The 14142-nt window shown below is 45.3% G+C and overlaps 1 protein-coding gene across 1 annotated transcript; it reads left to right on the forward strand.

Moving 5' to 3' along the window:
* Positions 1 to 5725: 5725 nt before the first annotated feature.
* Positions 5726 to 13311, forward strand: T265_08248 (hypothetical protein; the record flags this gene model as incomplete). The annotated part of the gene is made up of 9 exons (XM_009173995.1): positions 5726 to 5801; positions 6772 to 7052; positions 7711 to 7857; positions 8731 to 8819; positions 12398 to 12549; positions 12581 to 12666; positions 12710 to 12880; positions 12911 to 13126; positions 13153 to 13311. The coding sequence occupies 9 exons, from the start codon at positions 5726 to 5728 to the stop codon at positions 13309 to 13311; spliced, it is 1377 nt and encodes a 458-aa protein (XP_009172259.1).
* Positions 13312 to 14142: the final 831 nt, after the last annotated feature.

The following is a 14142-nucleotide window of genomic DNA, read 5'->3' on the forward strand; positions in this document are numbered from 1 at the left end:
GCAGTGTGATCAGTTCATCTATCGAAGGTGAGATATCTCTTCCGAAAACCATTCGACGCCCTTCAGTATTGCTGATCCGGTGTTCCACCAGATTCGGACAATGCTCCGAAGATCTCGATGGTCGAACACTGAAAGTCTTTCTGACGTCCTCGGCGCGCAGCGGCCAGGTTTTTGATCCGTATGGTAATATGGAGCGCACCGCAGCATTGTAAACTCGACCCCTGACGGATAAGCTGATGTCACGCCTACGCCACAGGTGACGCAGATTCACAAAAGCTGTTCTGGCCTTCCCAACCCGCATGGAAATTTCATCTTTGGTGAGACCGTGGTTCGAACCCGGTCTCCGCGTCTCGGCTCCTTCTGTCTATGCTCGGGGAACCTGGCAGTATCTTAGCCCTCGTGATTTCTTCGGGTAACACAGCAGCTAGGAACCAAAAAGGCCAAGCGATTTTTCTGTTTTCCACCACATCGTATCACTTCTATTAACTTGAAGATAGTTTCTTTGATTCCGGTTGATTTTTTGTCCTATTTATGTGTTTGTGGCATGTGGGAAAGAAAGCATCTCAAGAACTGCATGGAACTTCAATTGAGAGGTGTTCACTCGAGCAGCACGTGACCATCTGATGAGAATTCTGTGATCGAAGCATGAGTGACGATACATTTTGTGTACGTGTGACCGCTAGCCATCAGAACGTTAGGGTTTTTGACAAGTAACCAGGAGGCAATGGGTTCAAATCTAGCCAAACATACATGAGGTGCGCAATGCTGAAGATTCTCAACAAAGACGGAACAGTGCCCTTGAAATTATCAGCAGGGACTAATTGAAACTTTTAGACTGACTACCCATTGGAACATCCGGTAAGACTATCCGACTGGTTTTTACTCAACAGGTAATGAATTGAAGCGGAAAAACGAAGTAATGGGTCAGTATTTTCCATCTGCCCATTGACAGCCGTGACATTGCGGTGCGTCACCGCCGTACAACCAGGTTAGCTTTCTGCAGAAGCGTGTTCATTAACATTGTGCCTCCATTCTCCCGGTCAAACCTTTCCCTTTCTTGAATCCACTGTTTTCTGTGGCTACCACAACCCCTCATGAATGTTTGACCCATAAAATGACCAACCGATTCTGATCAATTTTTCACGCGCGCTTTTTGACCTCCTGCGCTACCACGTACTGTGCGTGCACGTTTGTCGGTGATTCACATCGAGCTGCTGCCGTTCTTGCTGGGTTTTCACTGGACGTCCACGAATTCGAGCAGCAGTTAGACGAAAGTCCCCAAAAATTGCGGTTTGTGTCCCTTTAATTTAGACATTTTATACGTGTGGTTTAGCGCGTCACTCAATTCAGCTTTCCGGGAATTCTACAAACGTAAACAAAAAGAACGAATGGAGGGTGGCCTACTGCGATCCAAGCACACACGACCGAGGTGCTTGCAGATATAAAACTCAGTCAAATAAGCCTCCTTCGTTCTTGAAACTAGCCAGGAAATTGATATCACTTTCAAATTTAGGAAGAATTGCTATGTCCCTCTGAAGTTCCAACACTCTTCTAGGCTCTTTAATCTGCATAGATCAAGAGAAGGTTATTCGCATTTAATACCAATGAGTAACTTTTAAATTTGTTATATCGAAATGAATTTGTGTGATGAACTGAACTGGACGCACTTTGAGAAAAGAGATCGTTTAACTTAGAGGCTGCTCTTACTTTATGTCCTCACCGCTTCAAAATAAAGTATTCATTTGGTCTAAAAAACATCTAGCTGTAACACCCTTCCGGTGCCTAGCTGCCATGCTGCCCGAAGGAAGCACGAGGGCTGGGATATTGTCAGGTTGCTCAAGCCTAGACGGGGGAAGTCGGGAGGCAGACGTCAGGTTCGAACCACGGACCTTCCGGTCAGTAAATTCGAGATCTAACACCTTGGGCCATCTCGCCAAAGAGGAAACCAGGCGCCCCATCAACTCTAAAAAAATAATAATGGAACCTAAAATATAATCACAATATATTCATTACTTGGCGCTTTCTTGAAACTGAATATGCTTCACTAGACCGCCTCATGTTTTAGTTGGTACGATGTTCGAGATGTCGCGATACATGTGCAGACGTAATACACTACTCATAATACACTACTCTTTGGCAGCCCAAGACCGGTTTCACCCGTGATCCGGTTGAAGGCCGAAATATCGGGGTAGAAGATAGAAACCGTGAAAGTGAGTGTATTTCGCTAATTTTGTGCAATTTGGTTTCAAGTAGAACATAAGGTTGACGGAAACCCGGGGACTGCGCCTACCTGATGAGCCCGAAGTGGAAGGGCGAAATCGGTCGTGGGCTGTCGATGGATTTTCAGCAACCTTATGAGTAGTACATTACAAATATCCATGTATCGCGATATTTCAAATATCGTAGCGACTGAAACATGAGGTAGCCTGGTGCAGCACATTTAGTTGCCTGGAAACATCACAAACGAGAGATTCAGCTGGGTTCTAGGTGAGTCTGTCGGAAAACCAAGTTAGTTTGCAAATGAGTATATTTCATTAGAGTCGTTCTCTATTTAAATTGTGAATTAGGTGTAATTATTTTATTGGTATGATGAGATTGGTTGGCCGACCACTGTCCTCAACCTGGTGCGGTAGTAAACCAATGAATCAGCATATCCAATTTCCGCGTGATTTGTCGATTCCAGATGATTTTTTGAACAAATTTTAGCGAAAAATCCGTCTTCCAGTGGTACGGAAAAAGCGAGGGGGTGAAATTCGTCATCTTAGGTGGAAAAGTTCCGAAAAAACAATTATTTCAAATTGGTTTGGGCAATTGGTGGACTGCTAGTTTCAGAATGGGTGTTGGACTCACAAACGGTTTGAGAAATCGTCGGAAAGATGAAAGCTCAAAAAACAATTTTACTTGATGAGGGCTGGACTCCGCGCATCACTCTTAAAAATAATTTTCTAATTTCAGCTATTTGATCTGAGTAATACTACCCTGAAATCGTCCTCGCTGATGCGCAGGTTCCACCTTGCAAGACAGACCCCGAGGTGTCACGAGATTATTTCGAAATCAGAAATCTTGACTGTGCTTGTAAGTATACTCATATAAGTACACTCAAATTCTTCATTCGCTGAAAGTTCAACCAAATAGGCGAGGCCATAAAGTGAAATGCCTTCTTGAAACGATAGGGATTCGAGGTGAAATGAACTCACAATATCCACCGGGAAGTACTAAACAATTTCGGCTACGATATCTTCCAGTCAACGAATCCAAACTATGCTGAAAAGCCGAGGGGCAGTGTACACCGTGCATCTCACGGAACCCCAGTAGGGAGCTTCAAACTTGAGAACTTCTGGCCATTGGTTGAAAACTTAACCAGTCCCTCACAAATGGCTGAACATCAATGTGATTGGCTTTCATTTAGACGAAATAGAGCGCCGCTCATCCTCTGGTAGGGCGGAATCTCACATTATCTATCTATCTATCTGTCCGAAAAGTTGTCATTAGAGGAGCCAATCAATACCAGATCACGTGACGTGGTTTTCGTGACTGAAGCATGAGTGGCACTCTATTCTGTCTAAGTGAGAGTTACTCACACTACTGATAAGCAGCTCATGGCCGAACTGCTAAGTTCCATTCGATGCGCACTTTTGGTGTCTTGGTTTTTTAGTATCGGCCGGGTTTACTGAGAGGATGAAATTTCCATTGAAATTGCAGTTCGGTTCACACACTTGTCAAAACTTTCAACACCTGAGCACTGGTATGCTATAAGTCCGAGCGATTTCACGCTTACTTCGTTGATTGATAAGCTCGTTCTCAATGAATACCTAATCAATCAATTAAAGTTGGCAGTGGACATTTTCTGAAAAGAACGAAAGGGAAAACAAAAGGAATTAAGATGATTTGAGGAGGGGGAGAGATCAGGTATGCGTTCAAGTGAATAGTTTTCAAATGCTAAATTAGAAGTGACCGCGATAGCAACAAAGATAAATGTGCCCCGGGAATGTTTACCGAGTGAACTAAAATTCCCGCGATACGGTTCACGCCTATGCAACCGACGTTAAGAAACTTGGAGCTGGGTCACCAAGTACTGAGACAAGATAACGAAACTAGTAACTTGCGGCTTACAAAGGTTGACAAAACTCGTCAGTTATTCCGGTAAGAGCATTGTAGGTCGGAGTTACGAAACCGTCTACGGCCTGACAAAGTAAAATTACCGACACAAGGGTCTTCGGAGATACACAGAATCATGCGGAAAACGTTTATACTAAAGTCACTGCTCAAGAATAAGCACTCTCGTCTGTTCACACCCTTGCTTTAGATGTTAGGAGTCCTGGGTTCGACTTCTGGCTCGACCGAAGGTAAGCACTTGGTTTGCGTGTGGATCAGCATACAGACAAAAACAAGACAGTTGGAACAGGGGTGGTGTGAATTTACCAAAGTTAGGTTCCAAATTTCTCATGACGACTCCCCATACCTGTTTGATTTTAAGGCTAACATTTCGTCATCAGTTGTCGTGAATTGTTGCGACAGTGCACCTGGAAATTTGGTGCTTGAAGTGACCATCCATCGACTGAGTGATACGTGCCTTATCCAACTCTCTCATTCTCCTCTGTCCAACCTTTTCTGATCGTTGAGTAACCTTGTGTGAACTTTGCGCACATGCCAAGTTTGTTCAAGGTCAAGGCGATTTCACCAATCGGCTGCATTCTGCACATATCCCATGGGATGATTCGACCATCGATGACATTCCCACCAGTGGCGAAGGTGACTGAGTGGCCTAGATTTGACAGTAGATTACCGAAAAACCGACAAATTTGATAAAATTTCAGTAATAAAGTGATAAATTCCATCGTTCTGCACTCTTTGCATAAGCAAACGTTTTACGGCTGCAAGAAAACTGGTTGACGGAAACTCGGGGACTGCGCCTACCTGATGAGCCCCAAGAAGGGCGGAAGTGGTCGTGGGCTGTCGAAGAGTCTTCAGCAACCTTGTGACTAGTTTCCTTTATGAAAATTGGTTGAGAGTCCAGTAAAATGTTGCCTCCTTTCTTTTTTGTTGAGGGGTGCAAGATTAACGCAGAGGTTCGGTGGAAACGGTGTACTGTGTTTGGGCATTTTGACCGGTCATCAGTGTTTGGTTTGTGACCGTCTGCGTGAACCAAGAATTAGCAACGATTTTTTCTAGTTCTTTCCGCTTTGTTCCAAACTGTGTGGTCAGACATCTTACTGAGGTGTTGTAGGCGTTGAACGACAGTTCTGAGACAAAAGGTCGTGTGCCGCAAGACGTGAAGCTGTGAACAAATTTCAAATCAGTCAAAACCAACAAAAGCGCGCATAAGAGGCTCCGGCCTCTGTCTTTCACCGTGGACATCTTGTACGCCTAGTTTCAAGGACAGTGAAACCGTCAAGTGAAACTGTCAAAACGTTTTCATTGCCCACACCAGTAGTATCCTACGTCGTGACCAAGAATCATAGATTGTGAGTTTGTTTGCTCACCCAGTTGACAGTGTGTGGCTTTCGCGAACACGGCCACTCGGAATATCACCATGCCGCGGGCACACAAACATTGCTCATTCCATTCTCTCCTCATTCAAATTCGATTCTATTCACCTGATTTCAGCTTGAATTTCAAATCAGTTCAAATTAATTTGGTAACTAATGAATGTCTGCCCAATGTGGTTTGTTATGACGAAAAAAAGTAGAATGGGGGGCGCAGTCCCCGAGTTTCCATCAACCATATGTTCCACTTGAACCCAAATTGGACTGTTTTCGAGAAATACACTCATTTGCAAATTAATTTGGTTTTCACCGTTCGTGGGGCTGTCGAACAGCTTTCAGTAACCTTGTGAGTAGTTTCCTTTATGAAAATGTACTGCGATATCTGGAATATCGTGCCAACTGAAGCATGAGACGGCCTGTATGCAGCACATTCAGTTGTAGAACATCATAATCCCGTGAAAACCAAATTGATTTGCAAATGAGTGAATTTCTCGAAAGTAGAATGGCGTTGGGAAGCAGCTGACGTTGAGTGGGAAAAAAGTAACTCCTATTTGATAAGAACAAAATGGAAATTTTGGATGCACCGTTCGAATGCAAATTCCAACAGAGTCGTGTATCCACAAATAGTTCTGTTCGAGCCTCTGGAAAGTACAGCGATTGGAACCTACCCGCCCGGAAGGACGCTTCGTTCATTCGTATACTTTGAACAAATGTGGACCATCGGATTGGTTCACTCATTTAAAAACACAAGATCTCCTCATAAATTTATTCTTTTGGATTCATTTGCATTCTGCCACAGAATGTGACAATATATGCCCCCAAACTCAACTTGCTGGATGCATAAATGATCGTCGAGGGTGAACTGAGCGGTTGGGGGATATTCTGAGAAACAGTATGATTTATGGTTCGAACAGAACCGCGCTTGTCAAAATACGAATCGATTGGATGATCGCCTAGAACGTTTCCGGATCGTTGTGTAACAAGACGCGGCTGAATTACAAAAAACCGACATTGCCTGTGGCAACCGGAAAGAAAGGTGGTGTTGTGAGGATAGCTTCGTGAAAAATGCTCAATGGTGTGAATCAAAACGGAAAACAGTCAAAATGTGGTAAGACGGGCTCGAATGTTATCGTACGGCTCTTTATATTCTGTATCCGCTAGCTTATGTCAATTTGGTTTTCACGCGAGCCTCAGTTGGATCTCTCGTTTATGATGTCCTCCAGCTGAATGTGCTGCAAACAGGCCGCCTCATGATTCAGTTGGCACGATATTCCAGATATCGCAGTATATATTTTCATAAAGGAAACTACTCACAAGGTTGCTGAAAACTCTTCGACAGCACACCACCGGTTTCGCCCTACCTGGGGCTCATCAGGTAGGCGCAGTCCCCGAGTTTCCGTCAACCTTATGTTCTACTGGAATCCAAATTGGACTATTTTCGAGAAATACACTCATTTGCAAATCAGTTTGGTTTTCACGGGAGACTCAGTTGAATCTCTCTTTTGTGATGTCCTCCAGCTGAATGTGCTGCTGAATGCGGGCTGTCGAAAAGTTTTCAGCAACCCTGTGAGTAGATTCCTTCATGGAAACATACCCTCCAATGCTTTTTAAGCTGTAGGATATGAGTGTCCTTCTGAAGACTGTGTGAGATCGTACGCGCGCACACACAGAGTTACACCGTCGCCGAGACACTGAATCGTCCATGCGGCATTCACAGAATTTTTCCTGCCAGTTTGGCCCCCTGAGAAGAGGTTGGACAAACAATCTGTTAGAACTTGTTTAGAAATTTTGACTACTTGAGTAGTCTCAAGTCACCAACCGCTGCTCTTGACCTGAAGGCTTTTTTCGAAGACCCTTTGTCATTCTCCTCTCTCTGGTTCTTGGCAGTATTTCAACCCACATCCAACCAGGAACTTCAGAGATAAAAGTGCCTTCCTACAGTTGATCACAGGTGGGATCACTGCTCGAAAACGACCCTCCCTTGATAAGAAGCATGTAGTCACTCTGACACAACAGTTAGTGCGATTTTTTCTGTGGTTCTGACCTTGATGGACTGGCGGGCGTTTGAAGGATGCCGTTAGCCTCACGCACTCATCGACTATCACGTTTGTGTTGTGAGCTGCGTATACTCCGTATGCGCGTAAATAAACACTGGACGAATTAATTTGTTTTTCGAGAGACACACCTGGAACCCCGCTAAATCTCGCGGTTTCGACTTCCCCAGGTAACTGAATGTACTGCACCAGGTCGCCTCATGTTTCAGTCGCTACGGTATTCGCGATGCATGTATATGCGTAATGCACTACTCATGAGGTTGCTGAAAATTCATGGACAGACCACGACCGGTTTCGCCCTTGTTGTAGCTCATCAAGTGGACGCAGTCCCCGAGTTTCCTTCAACCTTACGTTCTACTAGAATCTACTATGGCATAGCGGTTGTTTTGGCAATCATTCAATATACAGCTCACGAATTACGGGGGTCCATTGATCGATTTCCGTCAACTCTTCAGTCTGAGCATCATACTACTTCAGAAATCAAAATCAGTAGATAAAGAACGAATCATTCTCCATCCAGAATTGATGCGGTTTGACCAGTTGGAGCCATGGAAACATACCCTCCAATGCTTTTTAAGCTGTAGGATATGAGTGTCCTTCTGAAGACTGTGTGAGATCGTACGCGCGCACACACAGAGTTACACCGTCGCCGAGACACTGGATCGTCCATGCGGCATTCACAGAATTTTTCCTGCCAGTTTGGCCCCCTGAGAAGAGGTTGGACAAACAATCTGTTAGAACTTGTTTAGAAATTTTGACTACTTGAGTAGTCTCAAGTCACCAACCGCTGCTCTTGACCTGAAGGCTTTTTTCGAAGACCCTTTGTCATTCTCCTCTCTCTGGTTCTTGGCAGTATTTCAACCCACATCCAACCAGGAACTTCAGAGATAAAAGTGCCTTCCTACAGTTGATCACAGGTGGGATCACTGCTCGAAAACGACCCTCCCTTGATAAGAAGCATGTAGTCACTCTGACACAACAGTTAGTGCGATTTTTTCTGTGGTTCTGACCTTGATGGACTGGCGGGCGTTTGAAGGATGCCGTTAGCCTCACGCACTAATCGATTATCACGTTTGTGTTGTGAGCTGCGTATACTCCGTATGCGCGTAAATAAACACTGGACGAATTAATTTGTTTTTCGAGAGACACACCTGGAACCCCGCTAAATCTCGCGGTTTCGACTTCCCCAGGTAACTGAATGTGCTGCACCAGGTCGCCTCATGTTTCAGTCGCTACGGTATTCGCGATGCATGTATATGCGTAATGCACTACTCATGAGGTTGCTGAAAATTCATGGACAGACCACGACCGGTTTCGCCCTTGTTGTAGCTCATCAAGTGGACGCAGTCCCCGAGTTTCCTTCAACCTTACGTTCTACTAGAATCTACTATGGCATAGCGGTTGTTTTGGCAATCATTCAACATACAGCTCACGAATTAGGGGGGTCCATTGATCGATTTCCGTCAACTCTTCAGTCTGAGCATCATACTACTTCAGAAATCAAAATCAGTAGATAAAGAACGAATCATTCTCCATCCAGAATTGATGCGGTTTGACCAGTTGGAGCAGTCGTTTGTCAAATCTTTGCGTTTTGGGGACCTACGGCACAAATGAATGATGGTTTGGTCAGGTTGCGAAAAGACCGTTTTCTTCTCGGGAAAGAAGACAAGTGATATAATCTTTCAATTCGAGTTGCACCCTTTTTGCTCGGTAGGGCAGACCACCTTACGAACGACGCTGTTGGAGTTTTAGAGCCCACAGTGATGTGCGGTAGGCCTGTTGATTCTACACGTATTCTTGACCGCCCTGTAGATAGTCTCTTACTAGCCTAAGCAACAGACCCATCATTTGGCATTGCTCAGTGCGACCAGACTTCTCACTGAAAGCTACTCAGTTTGTCAGTCTGCATTGAATCACACACCCACTAATCAGTTCTGTCGGAGGCCATCCCTAGAACGTCTACGGAGCGAAATTTATGGACAAGTTTCAAAATACCATGTTGATTACGTCACTGGACATGCCCTGTAGTTTCCCGTCATATTTTTTCTCCAAAGTCTCACTTCGGGTTTTCAAGGACATTGAGAACCACTTCACAATCGATTGGTTGGTTCCTGGGTATTTCACACTAAACCGCAGGCATGTGTTTTGGAGATTTCGCCTGAACGCTCCAGCACAAATACGTCTCCATGCCTATGGACAAGTGTACCCATCGGGGCCTTCTTGTTTTACGACTCGCTTTCACAGGGTGCATGGGGATATGCGTGAATATAATATATTATAAAAGCTAGTTCAGTCCCAGTAGTTCTTTCAAGTGGTAGACTGCGTCAGCCAATACGTTTTTGGTTCAGTTCAGTTCAGTTCAGTTCAATTCAGTTCAGTTCAGTTCAGTTCAGTTCAGCTCAGGTCAGATCAGATCAGTTCAGTTCAGTTTTTCAGCTGTGCACTGGAGTGCAGTGCGCGAGGCGGCCAAGTCTCCGTTCCCCGATTGGAGTTCGGTATGGCACCATTTTGCGGTAATACCCAGGCTGACATCACCACAAATGTCGGAGGTCGACACATATTGTTTTGACTCTTGCTATTCGGGAAACGATTTTGTCTCCCGCCGCCAGTACACCTGGATGTTTTCGGCTTTCTGGGTAGAAGAACCTCATCGATTGGTTCACACACAATCATGGGTCATGGACTCGATCCCACCCAATCTTGCATTGTCACTACCAGAAAGGTCGGATTCCAGAAAGTAACTTCAGAACACCCGGAAACTACTGCTTCACCAAAATCTCAAAAGGAAAGCCGGCAAGTATCAATCAATTCAGCAAAGCTGATGAGTGTTCACGCACGCCACACAAGCACAACCGAATGTGATCAGCGTTCCGGCTTTTCATAGAGGCACGATCGATGTTGATGGGTGTTCACTCATGCCCGTCAGACAGCCTGGATCAATGTCAGAATGTCCCCTTTAAATATCGTGGGGCCGTTGTAACTTTTGCTCTCGCACTCGCACGCAACCGCTCTCGCACTCGTTGTTCGGAATATAGCTGTTGTGTTCTCTCTCTGTGAGTCTTTTTTCAGGCACTGGGCACACTCTGTCGTGGGCTGTCGACGAATTTTCAGCAACCCTGTGAGTAGTGTATAACGATTGATGTTTAGTTGTCCCCTAACAGACACCCAGGGATATGTAGTAGCGTTGAAACTTCAACGAAGTAGAATCTGTAGCGTCTAGAAGGTTGAAGAAAACAATTATACTGTTGAAATGACTTCCGTTTAGATAGGATTGAGGAGGCATACCTGTCAAGATGGAAACGCGCTTCTAGGCTTCAGATATCGGTAAGGTGGAACCATATGTTTACCTTGAAAATCCAGTTAAAATCCGAGCCTGTGACTTTGTTGCTGGAGTACTTTCGAGATGACAACTACTCATCAGAAGAGGGTTGCTGCTATTCGTCGGAGGTCAGGTGAGTTAAAACAGAGAACTTCTGTCGTCGGTGAAGCCAGTCTTCGCGGTGAACGAACCCGAAACCTTTCTGCCAACGGTTGAACACTTAGCCGTTTGGTCATTGGTGGCCGATGCGCAGTGTGTTTAGCTCTCACCAAGACGGGACACAGCGTCACCCATCGTTCGATAGGCTAAACCGGATCACGTGGTCACGTGCTGACTGAGTAACAGCTAATCACAGTTGTGGTCAGTCGTTCGTGGCCAAACAATTGAGGGCTCCTCAACTGCCCGGAAGGTCCGAAAGGGCTCAGAACCACTGCTGGAGTCTCGTGAAATGCGCACAGCCGATGATTCACAAAGATGATGATTCAACCACCGATCTTCACTAAAGTCAACAATAGTTACTTGGAGGCTTGAAAAAACCGATCAGTTTGGTCCAATTCAATAGGGCTGTAAGGCGCTCTTATAGAATGGATAACAAGTCTCCCCCGTTTCACACCGTTTCTCCTCATTTTTCGGCTGAGACGCATTCAAAATTTAAGGGTTACTCGGCCAACACAGACGGGAGATGCCCACTTTTGTTGTTCGCTATTCGATCCCATCTGTCACCCAAGTTCTGTCAGATGATCGCCCAGCGGCATTCATCTGAACGACTTAGCATCGACGGCGGTCGACGCTGATTCTAATTTGTGACTGCCACAGAAAACCTAACGCGCTGGATTTTAACTTTTTCTCCGTTTTAAGAAGCCAATCGCATCTCCCATGACAATGCTCAGATTAGCATTTGTGATTAAATTCAACCAGACCTTAAGCAATTGAGGATGTTCCCTCTGCTTCACCCAACGGAAGGATCGGAGTGAAGTTCAAAAAACTTTCCCGCAGCTGATATACAATTCGCTGTTCCCTCCGCCCATCCGGCGTCCAGCCCCACCATTCACAAAATTTGTTTGCTCAAGCAAGAATTCATTAATTAATGACACCCAAATCTGAAAGTTTCAATTGAATCCTCACCAAGAACAATAGAATCGAATATGAATAAGGGGAGCGAGAGAGGAGTGGGAGTGAAAGATTCGACGAGAATCGAATCGGTTTTCGTGAGCCAACAGCCTGATCCTATTCCGAGCAGCACGCCTCGGCAAGCAACCAAAAAAACGTTTTTATGAGTTCTAACGTGTAATTCAGATTTCGATAGACTTTGTAGGGTTTCGTTGATAGAACGAGTTCCTGGGAAATTCACGGACATTTCGTTAGGATGGAGAACAACGTAAAGCACGATCCTGGATTTCTTGATAAACAAGCAATAGCTTCCTTCTGGATGGAGCGTCCAGCAGTGATGCTATTGTTCGCCGACCCATTACAACAAGGACTGCCCCGTCACCGGGTTCGACTGAACCCATCCATAATGGTGAGAATCGAGCGGACAGGACTGGTAGTTGCCGCTGTGATGGGAATTCGTGTTCCCATATCCGACGTCATGCAGAGAAAAAAAGCACAGAGGAGAAACACTCGAATATGGTGAGAATCAGTGGGAGCAAAGCGAATACTGTTCCAGGCAACCCCTTTCTGGCTGAGCACAGTGTGATATTTTGTTGTTATCATCTTTGAAGAGGAGAAGAACACGCAGTTGTTTTTGGATGAACTGACCAAAGTCATCCCGTCCTTTGGTATGCACTTTGCACCCACAAAGTGTAAGGTCAGGCTCGTGGACGTACAGTCACTGAACACGCCACTTCCAGGGAAAGGTACTGGAAGTTGTTGAGCGTTTTACGCATCTTGGAAGTTGTATTAGTTCTGATTGCCGTGTGACAGTTGAGGTCAGTGCATCAATCTGCAAGGCTTGGGTCAAGTTTGCTAATTTGAGACACCTATGGTGTCAAAGTGGTTTATCACTGAATCTCAAGGGACCTGTGTATCAAGCTACATTGCGGGCTGTTTAGTTGTATGGCTGTGAGACTTGGCCTATTCGAGCAGCTGAACTGAGACGTCTTTTGGTGTTCGACAATCGTTGTCTCAGAACCATAGCTCGTGTGGGTTGGTGTCGGCGAATCCATAACGAGGCCGTTAGAAAGCGTATTTTCGGTTGTGTAACGGGTACTCCCATTGAAGCACAATTGTCCAGCACCAGAAACTGCGTTGGTTGGGACATGTGTTACGTATGCGGAACCATCGTTTACCGAAGAGAGTGCTGTTTTCCATGCCCAATTCGGAGTGGCGTAAACAGAGAGGTGGCCAACCTTTGACTTGGCAGGGGAGTATGAAGGAGATCGCGGAATGCTTGGGTGCTGTCGGTGCTACTCGCCTTCCAGGATGGGGACCGCGTGATCCTCATTGTGCCTAGATGGAGACACTACAAGATATGGCGGAAACTCGGGGAAGAGTCCAAAACAGGTCGTGGGATGTCTCACTGATGATGGGCCATAAGAGTGGTGAAGTTGTCGGCGGATTCTCAGCAACCTCATGAGTAGTATGTGCCGTTTAGTCAGTGTACTACACAGTTGACCCATTCAATAGAAGAATATCACAAACGAGAGATCATGTAGGGTCCCTCGGCAAATGAATGTGCTTCGTGAACTTTATCGATTTTCAGTGAACACGCACAAAGTTTACATCCGCTTAGTTTGACCGGCGAAATGCCTGAATACTCGAGACAGTCAATCAACCTATTTGGTTGTACAGATTTTGGACTTTGATAGTTCAACCATTTCATCAATATTTCAATCGTGGATCGCCACGTGAATTACAACCTGACGTGCTGTCGAGCAGCTCAAATCAACAGCTGGTCAGAATTCACATCAACGTTTCGACTCTCACCTAACGGCATTTCCTTTTATCCCACAGACCCCCACGAAAACAAATTCCACTCCAGCTCTAGTAACCGTTGTTTGCAGACTAGAGGGGCAGTCACCGGGTTCCAAAAATAAATGCGTGACGTAATAGCAGGGAACCCAAGTGCACACCAAAATGTCTTGCTGTCTTGTCTAAGAATTTAAGGAGATTGTACAAGCAGTATTTCGTGAGTTGAGTGAGTAAATTAACAAATAATTAATTACCATTCAAGCATTGTTATATCATGAAACGAACAAACAAAGTAGGCAATTGTGGCTTTTGCTGGTGTTTTGAGTGTCACCAACCAGAGTAAATTGTAATCGTACGTGGGATATTCGGAAGG

This window comes from Opisthorchis viverrini (assembly GCF_000715545.1).
Source record: "Opisthorchis viverrini unplaced genomic scaffold opera_v5_205, whole genome shotgun sequence".
In the NCBI taxonomy this organism is placed as follows: domain Eukaryota; kingdom Metazoa; phylum Platyhelminthes; class Trematoda; order Opisthorchiida; family Opisthorchiidae; genus Opisthorchis; species Opisthorchis viverrini.